Source organism: Mixophyes fleayi, chromosome 7, assembly GCF_038048845.1.
Source record: "Mixophyes fleayi isolate aMixFle1 chromosome 7, aMixFle1.hap1, whole genome shotgun sequence".
Classification (NCBI taxonomy): Eukaryota; Metazoa; Chordata; class Amphibia; order Anura; family Limnodynastidae; genus Mixophyes; species Mixophyes fleayi.
In genome coordinates, this window is record NC_134408.1 from 21,019,001 (window position 1) to 21,038,612 (window position 19,612).

The 19,612-nt window shown below is 37.9% G+C and overlaps 1 protein-coding gene across 1 annotated transcript; it reads left to right on the forward strand.

Moving 5' to 3' along the window:
• Positions 1-247: 247 nt before the first annotated feature.
• Positions 248-16,705, forward strand: LOC142098477 (uncharacterized). Its single transcript, XM_075181323.1, has 14 exons — positions 248-281; positions 380-495; positions 1,027-1,194; positions 1,285-1,493; positions 2,096-2,199; positions 2,653-2,771; positions 2,859-3,017; positions 3,844-4,052; positions 4,203-4,297; positions 5,017-5,135; positions 6,676-6,840; positions 7,482-7,684; positions 9,954-10,057; positions 14,670-16,705. Exons 1-14 carry the CDS (start codon positions 248-250, stop codon positions 14,819-14,821), a joined length of 1,956 nt encoding a protein of 651 aa, XP_075037424.1. The 3' UTR covers positions 14,822-16,705.
• The last annotated feature ends 2,907 nt before the right edge of the window (positions 16,706-19,612 follow it).

A 19,612-nucleotide genomic window follows, 5' to 3' on the forward strand; every position in this document is an offset into this window, starting at 1 on the left:
CCTAATTGTGCTCTGAAAAATCTCTCCAAGTTTCTAAGTAAACTCCCTTTTTTAATAATTTAAATACTGTATTAGCTTTACGAATCCATCATTTTTACAATACAATGAATGAATTCATCCACTTCAACTAGACATTATCCAACTTGTTATTATATTACTATCTTTAATTTATATGTTTACATAGACACCATTTTTTCATGCTTATAAACCATCTTTTTGTGCCAATCAGAGGACAAAAGCAGGTGCAATGGCATGGGAATCTTCAATCTCTGATTTTGCATGTGCATTTCCCATTACTGACCCACAAACAATAATAATAATATTAAACTAATGGAAACAAATCCAAGCTTGTTCTGATCTCCATATCTAATAAATACAGGTGTTTGCCCCGTGAGTGGCGAAGACAGCAGTGCCGCAGTGACGAGGCTTCTGGGAAAATTCTCAAGTTTTGCTAGTTTTGCAGACTTTTCGAGCTACATACCCAATTTCAATGGGGTAAGTTCACTTTCTCGACAGATGGTAAAAACAGACACTTTCATTCATGTCTATTCATTAAAGTTGTCCTTCCCTGTATTAATATACATATGTATCCCTCCCTTCCATTCCCTCAAATGTTTCATTTTTCCAACATTTAATAACTTTGATAACTCTTTCTCATTTCTGTTATAAGCTATAAAATTAGTCAGATATGTTGTAGTTAAGTGTTGTCGCATTGCTCCCCCCCCCCCTTTTCCCTTCAATATTCTGTTCCTGTTGCAAACATTTAATAAAATATTATTTAAATAAATAAATACAAATAAAATAAATCTAGTTCTGATAATCAGCTCTTTTAACTGAAATCTTCTGTCCCTCAATAATGTAGTCGCCTCTCTCTGCATCTTCCACTATTTCCAGGAAATTATTTTGAGGATTGGTGCCCAAAACTGTTCTACATTTTCAAAATGAGGCATTATCGTTGCTTTGTACCTATAGCAAAAGTGATATCAAGTAGATGTATCAATGAAGAGTTCTTTTCTCTATTTCCAGCTGTCTGCAACTCAAATCCTTAGTCCGGTACAAATAGCAAATCTTGCCTTAACCGAAGATGTACTCAGCGACTCAAGTAAAGCCGAACTCCTTATTACTGGTGTGTCAGGTCTGTCTTTCACCCAGTTAGACGGCTTCCTATCCAGCTTCCAGGCCACTGCAGAACAGGTAACGAGAATCAAGGCTCTGCCGTGTAAGCGAAGTGCTCATTGTTCTACATGTAGGATGCTAAATTATCTTCATTGCTCTTTCCTACAGAAAAACATTGTGTCTTTGCCAAACCTCAGCATCCGAGCTTCTCTGTTCAGCGCCATCTATAGCACGGTCTCACGCCAATATTCTTCCTTTTCTACTGAACAGTGGATAAGTTATTGGCAGGGAAAATTCAGACTCTTTCTGCCAAGCATCACTGAGAGCCAAATTCAGCTGATACCAAATAACATTAACTGTAACGCCTTCCAAACCATGTAAGAGCTTGAATCAGTGTAATTGTATATAAAATGATATTGTACTGTATTTTGTATGCAGGACTGTGATATATACGTTATATTTGGTGTGTTCTCATGCCAAAGATAAAAAAATGTTTTAGTTATTAGTACGGCAATTCAGAACAGCCAAGTGTTATACATACAGTATCTCTATTTAGATATGAGCAAACGTAAGGATGGAATTTCTTGTTGGTCGAATTTTGTAGTTCAAGAGACCATCTTACATAGGTGCAGTCATTCCCCACTGTATTCATATGTCTTGCGGAAATCATTGCTTATAAGTAGTGCTGGGACAACGACGTGTGTGGTTGGGGCATAAAAAGGGAGAAGTTGGGTGGAAGAAAAATGATGCTGGTAGTCTGGGTGGAACGCTTGAGGTCACATTCCGCTGAAGAAACTCCACACCAAGAATAAGCTGAATATTCTATGGCACAGTTCAAGAAATGTAGATTACCTCTATTTATATGTTACGTAATGCCTTTGAAAAAGAAACTTCTTATATTTTATTGGATGCTAAACTCCAAGTAATGTCTTTTGGATTACTTGCTAAATTAGTTTATTTTCCTGTTCTCAATATGCAGAATATCAGCTTGTGGCAGTCAATACAGTGCATTCTCAGAAGGCATAAAGCAAGCAATCGCTAACAAAGCATCGTCATATCTTTCGGCTCAAAAGATAGCCGCAGGTAAGAGAACATATATCTATATTCCTGCGTCTTTGTGTTTGCAAACATGTATGAATGATTCCAGTCTGCCAATGAGGATGGTTGGATGCTCGCTGTGCTAAGCTTAATGCCCCCTTCGCTCCTATTGTCTGTCACTACCCCGTACCACTGGATTGTAAGCTCTCACAGGCCCTGTGTCTGTTGTTTGTTCTCCCTCTGTCGTCCTTGTTTGTCCCTGTCAATGATCTGTGATTTGTTCTGTTAATTGCATGCATGCTTTTTTTATTTTGCTCAACTATACCCTCGTTCCTGTTATTATGTATACAGTTTTCAAGTTTGTTTTATCTGCATGATTATGTCGGGTTCTATGGAATCTGTGTTATTCTATAAATAAACTAAGATGATGATGATGAATGGTAGCGAGGCTGTGCTGTTTGTCATGTCTTATATTTCATTTGTCGTTTTCTTTAAAAGGATCAGCATGCCCCACAAACACAGGAGACAGTGGTGTGTGGCTCAACTCCAACTTCGGGTCATTCAGTAAATATTTCACCCTGACAGCAATTACCAATATATTCCCTGGCTTTCAAGTTGTAAGTAAACTGGGCTGTTAACATATGTAGTGGGGGTGTATCTCTTTATACTAAGGTGCTTTAATTTCACTATTCCTATTTGGCCAGCTCTCTGCAGTCAACTACCTCACAGCCGAGCAGCTGGGCTCATACATCGCTAACAAAGATATCTTGGCAGACCAGGATAAGATTGCACAAGTCTTGACTGGAATAAGCAGCGCAACTATTGGCAGCTTTATGGATGCATTTAATGCTGCCGCTAGCCAGGTAAACAGTTTGTGGATAAACATTTGTGGAAGAAATACAGTATATCGCCATATGTTCTACAGGGATGGCTGTATGGTATATGGAAACTAGGCCCTTGCATACGGCAGCACTGTTCAGGAGCTGAATAGAAAAGTTACCGTAGTTAGTTTATTTACACATTTTCTTTTTCGTCTTTTATTTTCTAATTGCCGTTTATCAGCCATCTATTTTCCCAGTAAATATAACAGAAAGGGATCTGGGGCAGCATGGGACAAAAGGGCCATGTGTATGGGGGGGCGGGGGGGGGGGGGAGCACAGGCACTAGAGTTGGGCATTTTCATTTAATATCCTTAGGGCAGGGACAACTGTATCTATGGCTCTGAATATACGCTTAGTTTTCCATGTTGTGAGGGATCAGAACATGTTATTTCATGATAATGTGAAAGGTCCACAGTAAGAAAAATGGGCACAGTGGGCCTGAGTCATTAACGAGAGCAAAGCAAAATAAAAGGAGTATATTTGCACCTTGGCAGAACCATGTTGATTTGGAGGGGGAGGTAAATTTAAAATGTGGGGACAGATTTATAGTTGGGATAGGGCATGTCCTAGATCAACTTTAAATTTTCAAGTTTTTGTGTGCTAGATGGAAAAGCAGCCAGTGTTTTCCTTACATGCAAATAATAAACTAATTTGCACCCCTTGCATTGTAACATGGTTTGTCCAGATCAAATTTTCACCTTTTTTTTGCCTTTCTATCCTTAATGATTCGGGCCCATCATGTTTTAAAATGAATAGAATTCAATGACTGTGTAGGTAATAATGTGTGATCTTTGGTTTCCTAATCTAGATGGGGATCACAAGTATAAGCAATGCACAGGTTAAAACGTTCTTTTTGGGAGAAATCTTCTGCAAGCTTGGATCCGCCTTCTCATCATTCACTTCCGCTGACTACATCAGCTGGTTTCAAGGAAGACTGACATTTTTTACTTCTTCAATCGATGCAAAGGCTCTGGGATTCCTGCCAACTGATATTGACTGTGACTCCCTTGCTGCCATGTAAGATAACATTTTTTAATTCAGTATCACTATATATTGCCTACTTCTGCCATAAACCTCTTACAAAAATCATCAATGTCTTTTTGCACTAGTTGCTCTGTGTACAAGATATAGCAGATTAATCCGTAGTATCTCTTCTGTATTCAACAGCATTGGGGGTTTAAAAGATGTTCAGCATCCTAGCAATCCTGACGCTGTGTACAACTTTGCAAAATCGGTGCTACAGGCACAATTAGCAAACAATGGTAGGTAAAATGCCCAATAAACAGTACAGGTTTTGTATGTAAGTGCATGAGACCTCGTGCTTAAATGTTGTTATAGGGTAGTAGGGACTTAGTCATGCAACCTCAACCAGTTGCATCCATAAAACTTGAAAATGTTGTACATGCCACCAGCTATTTTATTTACAACTGCAATTGATGTCTCCATTCATTTTATGCATAATGCTGGCCTCTTATTTTGCCTTCACTGTTGTCTAGCATGGACATTCCTTCTATAGCGTTATATGGCCCTGTTTTTTGCTATATCCTTCTGGTCATATGATAATCAGTAATACGTGGGGGTGGTTCGAAAACATATCTTTATCCTACTCAATCAAGGCTAGTTTATGCTAAACAATTAATGGAAAGAAGCATTGTATTTTTAGTACTAGAGAAGCTTTTTTCACATCCTAAGTAGTCTCATTAATAGAACACGGAGTAATAACTGTAAAGGATATTTTTAAATTCCTCCACTTTTATAAACTAAGCCCCAACCTGCAGCATCAGCTCTGATCAGACATAAACAGCAGTGCTCAGTTGGGTATTTACCCCCCATCCAAACCACCCATCATGTAGGTCTCCAAATGTGTTTAGCTGGATGATGCGTTACATTACATCTTGTATGGATTTGACCTTTGTTTGATATACAGAATACAACTCTTAATAAAAGTAATTTCTCCATCATAACATTTACCATAAACTAGGTGTTGCCTGTACGGCTAATGGACTGGACTCTAGAGGATGGCTGATTAAATATTTTGGGCAGTACATTTCTTCAGCGACATGGAGTGATATTTCTGGACTGTATCCAAATTTCCAAGTGGTGAGTGGTGAAATTAGAAATAGTTCCAAATAGTCAATGGCAGGAGATTTGGGTAAGAAGAAGGATGCTAGGAAGGTCACTTGGTGACAAAAGTTATGTGCATCCTCCTTTTTCTTGAGAAATTAGTAAAATAATGCTATAATACAGTTTTGGGAGAGATTGAAGAAGCCACACCATCAATATACCATAAAAAAAAAAATCAGATAAACTGATTAGCTAACTGCAAACCACATGGACACACAGGTCAGCAAACATGTGCTTGATGGTCCAATGCACTTACCTTGACGTATAGCCACTTTTTGCTTTAAGGAACCGCAGATGCTTTGCACAATGATTTTCAGAATTGGGGTCCAGATGGGGATGGACATGCCAGCAAACCTAAAAATATCCCTTACATGTCTTGCTACTAATACTTCATTTCATGTGACACATTTATACTTTTTATAGGGATTCATATACCTAAGTTATCGCATCCTTTAACTCTTTGGCTGACTTGAAAACTAAAGCAGCAGAAAGTCCTGGTCGAAGAGGCTGTAACGTGAATGGATGTCAGACAATCTTGTAACAATAACATCCAATCACGGATATACCCTCTTCATACAGGAAAACCCACTGCTTCAGTCTCTCCTGGCCAATAGCAGTAATCATTAAGCCCTTTAATGGCCAATAAGCCACTCCCTTCTGGAACACAGACGGTGTATTCTATTTGTATGGCCAACTATTTAGTCAATGCTTTATTCACTGCTGATTCAGAGCAAGATCCTACATACTGATGACTGGAGACTTGCCATTAAATTTGGAAAAAGTATGTCGACTAGTATAAGGCCTGCAACAGGCATATGCCAACACTTGCCCAGTGGATAACCTTTATTTCCCCATCTGTTTTAGATGAAATAATGTGCTGGTTTCTTTTTGGCACATTTGGTGACAGTGCTCAAAATGAATACAACGTTGACAAAAAAAATATCATAATTACACTACAATAGGGCTTTTAAATCATCTAGGCAGAGTTGTATATTTTTCCTGCCCTTAGATACAACACAGAAGAGCTCTATAGATGTAACTGTATCCAATGCACAGAGCTGATTTAATCTGTGCCTTATCCAAAATCAGCAAAAAAAAATGGTCCGATATAAGACTTTGGGGTCATGTAGAGTTGGACGCAAAGTGTGGAATGCATACGCACAAAGCAAGTTACGGCTGCGGCTATGTGAAGACTGAGTAGCATCTTGCGCTTATGAGAGCTTGCTGCCCCTTACGATTAAAGATGGAGAAGTTGCAGGAGGGTGTAATGCATGCTATTAAATTAGAGTCATGTAAAGTTGAAAGATATACTACTGAACAACTAACTTCAAGCCGTGGACATGCAGTGCAGAAAATAGATATGAGAATATACTAATCACATACTTGTGAGAAACTGGGAAAGTGGTTCTCTAAATATATTCAGTCTTAGCAAATATTAATAATGAGCGACCAAGAATTCAGACAGTCTTTGTGATTTTTTTTTAAATGCGATGTCTTCTCTGTGCTTACTTTCTAGATGGAAGTTACAGACTTGTTGACCCAGGTCCAACTGGGCAGTGCCGTTTCAAGTACTAGCATTATTCACAATTCCACAGCAATCACCACCCTGGTGTACTCCTTCAGTGGCACTATCGAGGAATTTTACAGCTTCGTGGGCTCAATCAGAAACAACGTATTACTGGTCAGAAACTATACAAAATATAAAACACTAACAAGATTATCTAAATGATGTTAAATACTGTTGTGTCAATAAAGACAAAAGTAATATAGGAGTGATACCTTTACTGGCCAACCAAAAACATTATTATTATATTTGCTAGCTTTCAGAGCACAGAGGCCCCTTAATCAGGCAACCTTACAAGTGAATGACTAAGAAACAGGGACAACATTTAAGAGCTGCTACATCAAGAAATTTGTACGGGGGGAGGGGGGGATATATCATTAAGATAAGCTAAAGTAATAAAACTGAGGTTTTTGTGTTGGATGAAAGCGTAAAAGTTCTTTGAGTTCACAGATCTGGAGTCACTTTGCCGTGGGGTGTGAAGTGTGTCCAAGTAGTGGGTCATAAATCCAGGTGTTAGATTGAGCCCTTGTGTCAATGACTGGAATGTTCTTATCAGCTTAAATTCTCAGATTTTGTACTGCAATAATAATTTTTAAAAAAACATTGTCTGAAAAAATGGTTTATACAAATAAGCTACTTGCTGAACTAACCCATAATTAGAAGTGAAAGTGATATGATAAGATAGTGCATACATGGGTGTCATTGTTATCTTCAATCATGTAAACTTCTTCTGATGGCATTTTTCTATCTTATCTCAGAACCCATCTCTAATGTCAAACCCAAAAGTGAAAGAAAGCTTCTTAATGATGATTGCACAAGTCGTATTCTCCTCTTTCACTGATATGTCCCTATCGACAACCCAGAATTGGATAACGGAAATTGGGTTTCTACTTCCTAGCATCAATGCCACCATGTTGGATTTTATACCAAATGACATTTCATGTGACCAGTATCAAAGCATGTAAGTAAAGTACTATCACAAACTGAATGCTATAAATCCTAGATTCTCAACCAGTGAAACTTGCACCTCCAGCAGCAGATTACAGATTTAAAGGGCACTTAGGTCTTTTAAATGTAATGCTAAATAACATATTTGTGCCATGGGGCAGAATAAAATGTATACATGTATCACAGGAGACATGTGTTAAACATATATTGCTATTAGCAGATACTGAATAAGTAAAAGATTCAGAAACATTGATCCAGATTAATGGTACCATCGTCAGTGTACCATTGCTCTGGGACCACAGAAAGTGACTTATACCATTGTTCTGGGAGGTGTGCCACTGTTTTGTAACCCTAATGGATAGATTTATCAAACTTTCTAGAAAGGAAAAAAGTGTTGCCTATATCAACCAATCAGATTCTAGCTCTAATGTGTCTTGTACATTCTAAAAAATTACAGCTAGGATATGATTGGTTGCTATGAGCAACACCTCTACTTTTCGCTTTAGAAGGTTTAATAAAGCTACCCCTTAGCCGCTAGTTAGTATTCCATTATTCTTGAACCCCGAAGAGGTGATCCCCAATAAAATGTTTTGCATATGTAACAATCATTTGACCCTAAACACAGGTTATAGGGCTCCACTTGGGGTTAAGACTAACAGGCTGTGCGTCCCTGCTTTAACTTACAGGTAGACAACAATCTAGACATGAATTGTCAAACTTTAGATTAGACGAAAAAATTGAGTGAGATTCGAGCCAGGTGAATATAATCATGTTCGACCTTGTTTGTACATGATATTATATTGTCTAGTATTTTTAACGGTTTTCCATGTGAATGGCAAACTTTGAACTGGAACACTGTAATGTTCTCAATTAAAGAAACTGTTAAAAATACTATATAATATAGCAATATCAGCTCAAACAGGCAACATTTTTTTAGTTTATTTTAATGTCTTTAAGAACAGCAAAGGCAAACACCATATGTGAAAATGAATTGCAAATACAAATGTCTAACATTGAATGCAAGCTTCAAACCATGAACTCAAACTACAAACCATTAATGTGAGCTTTGAAAATGCTAATATGAGTTTGAGGTTTGCCATTTAACGACCTGATGGCCACAGGAGTAAAAGCCAGATCAAACCTGCCTATTGTATGACAAAAAAAGTTTGAGGACCTCAAAACAAACCCAATAGTGATAGAAATTCATACCGGATCGAATTATTTGGACAGCCTTTCCTGACCGCAACAGATGTGTGTACTGTAAATGTTCTCATACCTCGATAGAACTCGAGATATTTCACAATCTATTTAAATTTGCTATGTAGTTGAGTACACGTTATTCTTCTGTTATCAGTCACTCATACTAGGCTGACTGAAGTGTCCATTAATGGGATTACTGGCAGGACGGCTGCTGTGTATATAGAAAAATATCCAACCATGATCACAAATGTATCTAAAATATCTTCAGTGTCCATTAATAGTCCTTTAATCCCTCTGGTTTTGCACCCCAAACCAATGTACAGTCTTAGTAGAATTAAAACTCTGACGATCACCTGGGGCATTGTGCAAACCACCACCCATGTGATCGGTTTGCCAAATCTACAGAGAATATTAAAACCCTGACTTCTTTTCCTCCCACTATCTATAGAGGTGAAAATACCCATCTTGTAAAGACAATGGAATCTGGAGTTATATATAGGTTCATTACAAGGAAAATATCTTTATTAATAAAAAGAATTCAATCTCTTACAAGAGTTCATATGACTTTTTGTCATATTTGCCACAGACCCAATAACCTGTAATGACCCGTCACTAATAGTGGCATTATCCTCCAAATGTCCCTTCGCACCTTCCATTTAAACAACCTTAAAACATAACAGGCTATTAGAAGCAACAGGCCAAGTGAAGCAAAAATTGTATTGCTCAATAAAGTTATTTTGTGTTGTTTTTTTTTTACAGTAGCCCATTACTCAGGTTTTAATAACTTGATATTTCGCACCCTGTGAGCAACCGTAGGGATAAACATTTCCACCACATAGGTCATCCGACAACCAGTGTCTAAGGGCTACCCCTACCATGCTATTTCCAACACAGTCTTCATGTTACTGCACACTATACTGCAAATTTAGACTGCTGCAATGAAGATGCAGGGCATGCTTTATACATATTAAGATCTGGGGAGATCTTTGAGGCAAGAAGTACATAATCAGGCCCCGCCAAAATGTTTACCTCCTCTGTATGTAGGCAATGTGTAAGTTAAAGTCCCATCTGTTATTTTGCAGTGTCAGTGCCCTGGATGCAACTTATTCAACGCTCACAATTCAGAAGAAAAAAGACATAGCAACATTTGAGATGAATTTCTTGACTAGCAAAGCTAACATTGACGGTATGTGAAAAAAAGTTATAGATGTGTATTGATTCCAGAGTTTCATGCTTCAAGTCTGTGGTGCTTGTTCATCAAGGTATTTTAATCCTAACTCCTGGTGAAGACGGCAGGAGTAAAGCAAATTTAAACTTGAAATCTTTCGCAGCTTGTTCTTTATTCCTAACGCCAGCCTTAGGTGGCGCTATGCAGCTCCTACATGCGTAAAGTGTTTTCTTTCTTCCAAGTACATAGAGCATGGCCAGACCAGCTAAGGAACAGTTATGTGTTCACCGGGACAGCCATGTCTCTGAGGTCCTGTCCTGGCTGGACCCAAATTCCAACTTGGTCCGAAAAATAAATTAAAAGCAAAACTTAAATAAAAACTTAATAAAAAAAGACCCCTATGTATTACAAGCTGTAATTTGCCGCATAGTGACAGCGCTATATTTCACTGTGCAAAGTCGCACATATTTATCATGCTAAGTACCAGTGGACGTGACCAGTGTTTTCTATGGGAACGTTTTACAGTATCTGAGGGATTCTCCCTAAACGTACTATCAAATGCGCAAATGACTTAAACGTAAGTAAAGATCCATTTATATTTGGAGAGTAGTGAGAGATAATATGATTTGCACAATGATGTCACTTGTGTCAAATGACTAGTTTAGAAAATGATCTTTGAAGGAAAGCCTGTCAGTAAGTGAAGATTGAACACTCGAGTAAGTGAAGATTACTTGAGTAAGTGAAGATTAAACAGTCATTTTTATGGCACTCTGCAAATTGCTGCACATTGCCAACAATTTTCAGCTCCAAACTGCTATATTTACTATTCAGCGGTTTGGAGGGTGAAAAGTCCAAAAGCTGGTTTTGGAAAGATGCATTTTTCTTGGCGGTTTTCAATTGGTTCTCTGAACCTGTGGCCAATAATTATAAAGCACATAATACGTTGCCTAGTCTTAGTGCTGGTGCTCCTCCCTCCTCCTCCCTTCCAGATTACTAAATGCAAAGATCTGCACAACTCCATCAAAACATTTGACAGATAATGCCAGATATTCATCATAGGCCAATGGCCTCCAATATGAGCATTCTCACCTCGCACAAACAGCTCCCCTTTCAGCCAGCATTTGAATTTCGACAAACACACCGCTTGATACATTTCACGATAGGTATTCTTACCATGTAAAAAAAAAAGGGACAGCGATGTCCAATGTGGTGTTTATGTACTGTTTGGCCTTAAGCAACTCTAGCAGTTTGCAACCGAAGAGAATCGCTGAGAATATCAGCGGTTTAACAAAAGCTCACTTTAATACATTCCCCCCTTGATGTTAGGATTACTAACTAGAAACCTCTTGTTTTTCTTAAATTGAAACTGGAGCATTAGAAGGGTGTGTCAAAAAATATAAAAATATAAAAATCTATATGAAAAAATACAGTTAAGAATTCTCTCCAAAGAAAGGTAATTTAACAATGCAACACTATAAAATCTATAATGTTAAAGTATGATTTACATTACAGTATATCAAAATGCATAAAAATGTGTTGCAGTCTAATCTGTGTAATGAGTGAGAAGGGAAAAACTAGGCAAAATGGAATTAACAACTCGTCACATTTTTTTCCATATGACAAATCTGCTTTAGGATTGTCGATGTTTTAGAAGCAGCATATTTCCGCTGCCTATTAACGCTCAGAAAAATGTTTCCATCATTTCCGATACGACTCAGGAGCCCCATTGGAGGTCATCTAACCTTAGTCTTAGTAATAAGTTAAAACAAGACATTTAATCAAAGAAAGAGACACCTATCTGTAATAACAAATCATCTATTTATTTATATAGTGACACTAATCCCGCCACTAACATCTCTGCTGTAGATAACTCATTCACATCATCCCTGCCCCATTGGAGCTTACAATCTAAATCCCCTAACATACACACACAGACTGAGAGAGACTAATGGCAATTTAATAGCAGCCAATTAATCTACCAGTATGTTTTTGGAGTGTGGGAGGAAACTGAAGCACCCAGAGGAAATCCACGCAAACACGGGGAGAACATACAAACTCCACACAGATAAGGCCATGGTCGGGAATCGAACTCAAGACCCCAGCGCTGTGAGGCAGAACTGCTAACCACTGAGCCACCGTGCTGCCCACATCAGCCATTTTAAACAAGTGTTACATGCTGTAACATACAAATCTGTCAATAAAGTAGGAAGGAGAGGTGGACGTTCGAATGGCCGCCTGTTAAGACATTACTGCCATAGACCTTTGTGATACCAATGAACAGCAAATTTCTGTCTGCTTTTCCCTGACAAATGGCAAATAAAAAAAAAGTAAGCTAAAAAACTAATTTATTAGCTTACTTTTTTTTATTTGCCATTTGCCCCTCTTCATACATAAGATATATTATACATACAAAACATAAAAACAAAATACATACAGATGAGGCCAAAAATATTGCATGATTTCTTCCAGGAAACTAGTGAAATAAAAAAAAAATTGGCATCCACGTATGTATTTCTTTTGTTTGCAGTGAAATTAAACACAGTGAAATAAAATCAGAAACATTTACTGAATCATAGCTTATTCCACACAGAAATCCTTATATGGGCTGGACAAACTGATTGCCAATTTTTAGAAGTAGTTAGAATTAATTAGATCTCTAGCAGGTGGTTCTCCTTCACTTTGGAACTGAACTCACCTGTGGTGAGTAACAGGTGCCTTCTATTTAAAAATGACTCATTAAATGAGCTTGAAGAAAAGACAGAGAATTGTCTGAAGAGGTAAGAAAGCAGATTGTAGCCAAACATGGGCAATCTCAAGGCAACAAATCAATAACCACAGAGCTTTATGTTCCAGTTTTTACCCTACGGATTGTTATTAGGAAGTTTAAGGCCCATGGCACTGCAGCCAACCCCGCTGGACGTGGCTGCAAGAGAAAACTTGTTCAACGATTGCAGCAAAGGATTGTTGGAATGGTGGAGAAAGCACATTGGTCAACTACCAAACAGATTCAAGTTGACATTCAGACACAGGGTGCAACAATTTTAATTCACGCCATGGGCTCGTCAACTCAATGAATGGTAGGAGGGACCCACTGCGGATAGAGGCATAAGAATGACTGAGTGGTGTTTGCCAGACAAGCCAAATTCCTTCTGGGATAATGTCCTGTAGGCAGATGAGACCCAATCTTTTTGGTAAAGTGCCTCATTCCTATGTTTACAGAAAACAAAATGAAACTATCATACAAAAGAACACCTTCCCTATAGTCAAACATGAGGGAGGTCCAGTGATGTTTTGGGGTCGCTGTGCTGCATCTGGCACTGGGTGCCTTGGAAATGTGCATGGCATCATAAAATTTGGAGATCACAACCTATTTTGAAGTGCAATGTTGAAACCAGCATCAGAAAGCTAGGTCTCCATGGAAGGTCATGGATTTTCCACCAGGACAATGACTCCAACACAGTTCAAAAAGCACTCAGGAATGTTTCAAGACAAGATGCTGGACTGTTCCTAAGTAGCCAGCAATTAGTCTAGATCTAGATAGCATAGAACATCTACCAGTAGAGGGCTGCAGGAAGCTCATCTATGGCTATAGGAAGCGGTCAACTGCAGTTACTTTGACCATAGCCTATGCTACCAAATTATAAGTCTAGGGTGTCAATTATTTTGTCAATGCAACTTTTCTGATTTAAAATAATACGCAATATCAAATTTAGAATCAAAAACAAAGGTTCTGTAATTTTAACAGAGATATAATTGTAGAGACCAAATACTGTTGTTCATTTGAAAAAAAAAGTGCAAGTGTACTAATATTTTTTATTTATTTATTATTCATGACATAAATCATTGCAATTTGATAGATGGTTCTTAACTTTTCATTACTTAAATGGAAATGTGTGAATAATACGTTCACTTAAAATTGATTTGTTTTATGTCTATCCAATTATGGTCATTGATCATCCAGACTGTTGTTCACCAAGAATTAAAATGACACTGTAATGCAACTCTCCCTGTCTAGCAAAATCAGCGGGGTCTGCAAAGTGCTAAGGCTTCATTTATTTTCCTCCCTAGGCTGCAAATTCCAAAACCATTACCAGTAATTGAAGATGATGATGGATTTTTAATATTAGCAGACAAGCGTGTCAACACGCTTGTCCTCCCAACCGTGCACAGAAATATATTGCGTTACAGTGATAACTTAAGCCTGGTACCCCTGCAAATACTGGTGCCCTAGAGCCAGGTCTATGAAGCCGAATGAGGTGCTCACATCCAATGATCAGGACTGTTGAATTTAAAGCACTGAATAGCATTGTTTTCATGCGAGTGCTTGGCACAAGATTGCTGAAATGTAGGAATCCCATAAGCCAGCAATGTGCCCTTATACAGGACAACAATGGATATAAATACATCCACTCCTGAAATCATAACATAAGGGCTATATACAATAACAGCGTTGCTGATTGCTAGACTACATTTGTAAAGACTAAGGTGTCTTGGAGGCAATTGACTTCATTCCCCCATTGCTAGCCAACCCCTGGCGGAAGAGGCATTACTGTTCTGTTTTAAATCTTGGTGGAGTATGAAATCTTGTCAATCAACCTTGTCCTAATATACTTTATCTTTCAATTAACAGGATCTCCATGTTCAGATGGCATCCGTAATACAGCTCAATATGCACAGAAGAACTTTGGAACATTCTGTAGTGAAATCACTGCTGATGATGTTGCTGTGTTTTACCCAAGTTTAGATACAGTAAGTTTTACACAGTATTGCAGCCTGTCCTAAGGCCAGACATGAACACAGATGAAAGGTCCTGACTGGAATATTGTCTACCGTCCCTATCCTACTTTCATATCTCCTTCCCACCAATACTATAAGGGTCTAATGTCATGTACTGGATTTTTATGCCTGCATTTTCTATTGCTTTGTTGGGAATTGAACAGTGCTAATGGTTACCGATTCAGTAGTTTGTAAAGTTTTAATCAGATTATATTGTTTACTGGGTGTAGAACATATGTTATGAAAAGATTTAACTGGACATAATTGCAATTACAAAATATCATCTCTGCTAGCAGACCATCTGTGTGTTCTGTATGTCATCAACCCAATTTACAATTCAACCACAGCAGACATCTTACTCACTAGATGTTAGCTAAAACTTTACGTTAAACAGCATCTCTTCAGCCAGCATCTCATCTTGTGTAAACCTAATATTTCCAACTATAGATAACCACTTTATATTATTATGTAAGTGTGCAAGCACTTGTGTAAAGTAATAAACAAAGCAATATATTATTAAATCCTAATTTATAAGTTCTTTGAATACTCCTGACACGGATACATATTTTGATAGCCCTTTAAAATAGATAGCCAATTAAAAGCTAGCATACTCTATATGACAACTCTCACCAACAGTCCTCCATTGTACTTGACAACACTGGGCAATCAAAATCCATTAACTTGAACTAGTAAAATAATTGACATGTTATAAAACTAAATCTGGCTTCTCTATATCTCTGAATACAAAGCAGTTGTTTGCCACTTTGTCTCTGTTAAACAGTATTTGGTAGATGTGCATGATTTTTATCACGAGAAAAACACATTTGCTGTAATTTGGGATCCTATAACACATTGAATATTGTTAATTGTCTAACTAGTTCCAGTGATGTTTAATAAGAACATGACTGAATAAATAAAGTTGAATTTCTTGAGTTTAAGCTATATGAAAGGTTTAAGAACAAGTGCTTTAGTGTAAACATTACATTAAATTCACCATCTCAGCATTTCCCAAAGACTCTATGAGACTCATATAGGCAATGTCAATGTAACTACAATGGAATTGTGTCCTTTTTCAAAAGCAAAGCCATGACTAGTAGGGGTAGAAACCTTCTAAGAAGGAAAAGTGGTGGTGTTGCCCATAGCAACCACTCAGATTGTAGCTATCATGTCCTAGATAAATGATAGCTACAATCTGTTTTGTTGCTATGGGTAACAGCTCCACTTTCCCTTTTTAGAAGGCTTGATACATAAAGGTGTAGGTGTCTTTGGAGGCATTATTAATAACAGTTTTGGACCATCGTGCATTGTCCTACTGTCTCTCTGGCGTTTAGTTTGATCAGTAGCAAAGCATTGTCCTGTTAGATTACAGCTTTTCCTGCTATTTTCTTCTCCCTCCAACTGAATGTAATCTCTACTATCACTGCGAAGATCACTCCTCACCTCCCAATGAAGACGGAGTTTTATGCTTTGGATGCATATATAGTATTTTCTTTAATGTGACATCTATTACTTCTGCTGGCCTAAGGATTATTAATGGTTATTTTGGCCCGACTCCGCCATTGCACAAGAAAAAACAGTCTGTATTTTCTCAATGTAAATAAATGATCCAGTGCAATTAAGGATAACTGGAACCTCGGAGTAAACTTTAATATATCCCCTACAAAACTGTTTTGTTGAGTAAATAATAGCCATGAGCTGTAATAATGTATGTACATCGATACTGCAACATGGGAGTATTGTATCATTATATATTATCATTTGTAAGTGTAATTGTGAAGATAAACCCATCAATGTACAGCTTTTCATTGCCTGTATACCCAAAAAGACTTTACCAGCTCCTCTTTTCTGCTTTGCCTTGTCTGTGTCTTATCTACTTGCTTATAATAAATGTTCATTGAAAAAAAACAATGCCTTGGTATATTTTTCATGGTGTTTTAAAATAGAATGGCTTTGTAACTGCTTTGTGTGTGAAGGTAGGTACACCTAAACTAACCCGGTTGCTACTGGTTAAACTAAACTTCAGAGGGAAAATAGATGTAGGGTATACAAACTAACCTGGGATGGGTAGATGGGTGTTTATAACATACAGGAGAGGTAAACCAGCAGACAAGATCATGTTCCACAGAAAAAGCAATATTTCAGGCTGTTTCCCACTGAAATCCATGTGAGAGGATTGTGCGTGGCACAGTTACCAAACTGAATCATGAAACACAGGGTTGCCATTATCGTTTATGTTTCTTTTGCAATGTCTTTGCTTGTAATAAAAGCCTTAAAGATAGATATACACAAGTGCCTGCTTCCGGGAGACGTTCACTGTGTACTGACGTCCTGCTCGCTGTAGAGATCAATGATCTGTATTTGCACAGTCGATCAAGCTGCTATTACTGGGTATAACGCATGAGCAAACCATGTTTGTATCACAGAGCAAATCTTACAAACACACATGGGGCCTGCGCTACCATTAGTCGAACGAAGACGTTTCGGGGTCCCTGAAACACTCTAAAAGTAACATCAAGTCACTCATTTATTGTTCCATTAATCACACACACTTCCTACCACATTGGCTGACAATGTGGAAGATTGGGCTGTGCATAATTGTTTAGGATTTACCGTATGTAGCAGTAGTGCTGCTGGCTGCGGCTCCATTGTGTCAGCGATAGCTGTCAGTGTGGCATGATGTGTGGCTTTTCCCTCGCACCTAATCAATGATGTTTTGGGTATTTTAAATCCCATGGGGACCTCATGGAGCGCAGTTCCAACAGGACAGCAAAGTGAACTGAATCGGCCCCAACCTTCCTATTCTAGTTTCATGCTTATAAAAAAAAACTTTATTAACAAGTTATCAAAACACATACAATATTTAAAATTTAACATAATTCAGTTTCGTAACTCAGTTAAGAAATTCTCTGCCTCACGATCCTCTCACACAGATCCTCTAAATACTTGTGACTTGAGTCGACTTAAATCCATTTCCCAAGCCACAAGGTCAGAAAAAGAAAAAATTACAGAGCTTAGAAGTCAGATTAATTCAAACAGCCCTATCAGGGTTTAATTGGTTTGTTCAGCGTTTTACATACTTTTATTGTTACTAGCGATTCAAAAATCAATTAAACCTGGATAGGATTATACAAGTCAATTTGACTTCTAAGTGCTATTTTTTTTAGTAGTCTATCAGCCCCTATATCACAGCTGCTGGTGTCAATTTTACCTTAAATCTAAGTGCCACAAAGGGCTCTTTTTCAGTATTCAGTTACAAGATGAGCATTCACCATCTTATTGTTTAATGTTATCTGTGGACATGAAACCTTATTGTCAAAAATATAAGAAGCAAAGTATAGTGACGTTCTGTACCGTACAGCTTCCATACATACAGACTGAAATCACATAATGAGATTTGCAACCACTGTAAAAATAAGAGAAGAGTCAATATGCAGTTATTGATATATGCAGAATAAAAACAGATACTATCGTCTAGAGCCAGTATGTATATTCAGACTTGGAACAGATGCATAGACCTGTATACAACATATAGAACACAAACTTGGCACAGTGCAGTTTTCCATACATGCGGAATAAGAACGGATACTGAGAATTACATCCAACATAAAGACTACGGGAGTTGTACTGTGCAGCTGGTCATAAAATGAGACATTGCTGGGGGGAAACGCTTTAAAACTGAGACCATATCTCCAAATCTGGGCCAGTGGGCAGCTATAGACAAGTATACAGACCAACCTAATCCTAAATATAAAGAAAACAACATGTATACCATGTTCAACAGACAATATACAAACTATAAGTAGCCCCTTGTCTGTCTGTGAGGTGGTCTAGATACATACCCTCAGTCACCTACTTCTTGGTATCCGCATACTCGCCAGGCAGGACTAGTTCGGTCCTTTTCTTCCGTGCACAATTGAAAGTTGAATGTGGAGCTGTATACGGTAGCGCAGTATAGTTAAAGTTGACAAATTATTGGATGCCAGACCATCTATTTGATTAAACAAAACACCACTTTCATTACATCTTTTCCTCTACACAGTACTTAACTGAAAGATTCCTATTTAGTTTACATCACATGTTGGCCCAAGAACTGACACTCTCTCATGCTGGGATTATCACTCTTCCAGAATCAGCGCTATCAGGGTCTCTGATCTCACCTCACAACAATATATCTGCCCCACTCAATACTCACAAGTGGACAGATCTCACCCACACACTGTTCCAATGGGAATGGACCTGTACTATGATAAGTTAAGGTGTTCACAGATAACATTATTCTCACAATGCAGTCATATGCGACGAGATCTTATCTCTACAGAATCTCAAAAAGATTATTAAAGTGAATGAAAACTGTCATACTTTTCTAACATAGTACATGAAAACAATTATATTGCTATGTGTGTGGACGGAGTGACAGTCATGTTTGAACAATCTTTTCTGCAGATGCTCATTATATAAAGTTTATCAGATTTAGATGGTTCTTTGTACAAATCAATGAATGAAAAGATAGTTTCTGAGAAGATCTTTTGATTAAAACTCATAAAATCGTTGCAAATGTAGGTACCTTTTAAGTTGCCCAGAGACACGATCATTTTTATCTCTCAATGTGATCATATTAGATGAGTTCTTACAGTTCCCACACAAAGTTCTTATATTAAGATATTAATCAAAGATCTGTACACACAGGCATCAAAACACAACACTGTTTAAAAGCATAAACAAAACCTTGGACTTTGTCCTCGCTTTAACTGAGCATGAGGTGGGTCTCAAAGCTTTCCCGCAGCATAGTGTATTATG

Bases quoted from the DNA above. Each gene is read 5' to 3' on its own strand.
- LOC142098477 (XM_075181323.1), top strand. From the start codon at position 248: ATGGCATGGGAATCTTCAATCTCTGATTTTGCAT. The intron at 3,018-3,843 runs GTAAACAGTTTG...TTCCTAATCTAG, and splicing joins TTAATGCTGCCGCTAGCCAG to ATGGGGATCACAAGTATAAG. The intron at 4,298-5,016 runs GTAGGTAAAATG...ACCATAAACTAG, and splicing joins GGCACAATTAGCAAACAATG to GTGTTGCCTGTACGGCTAAT.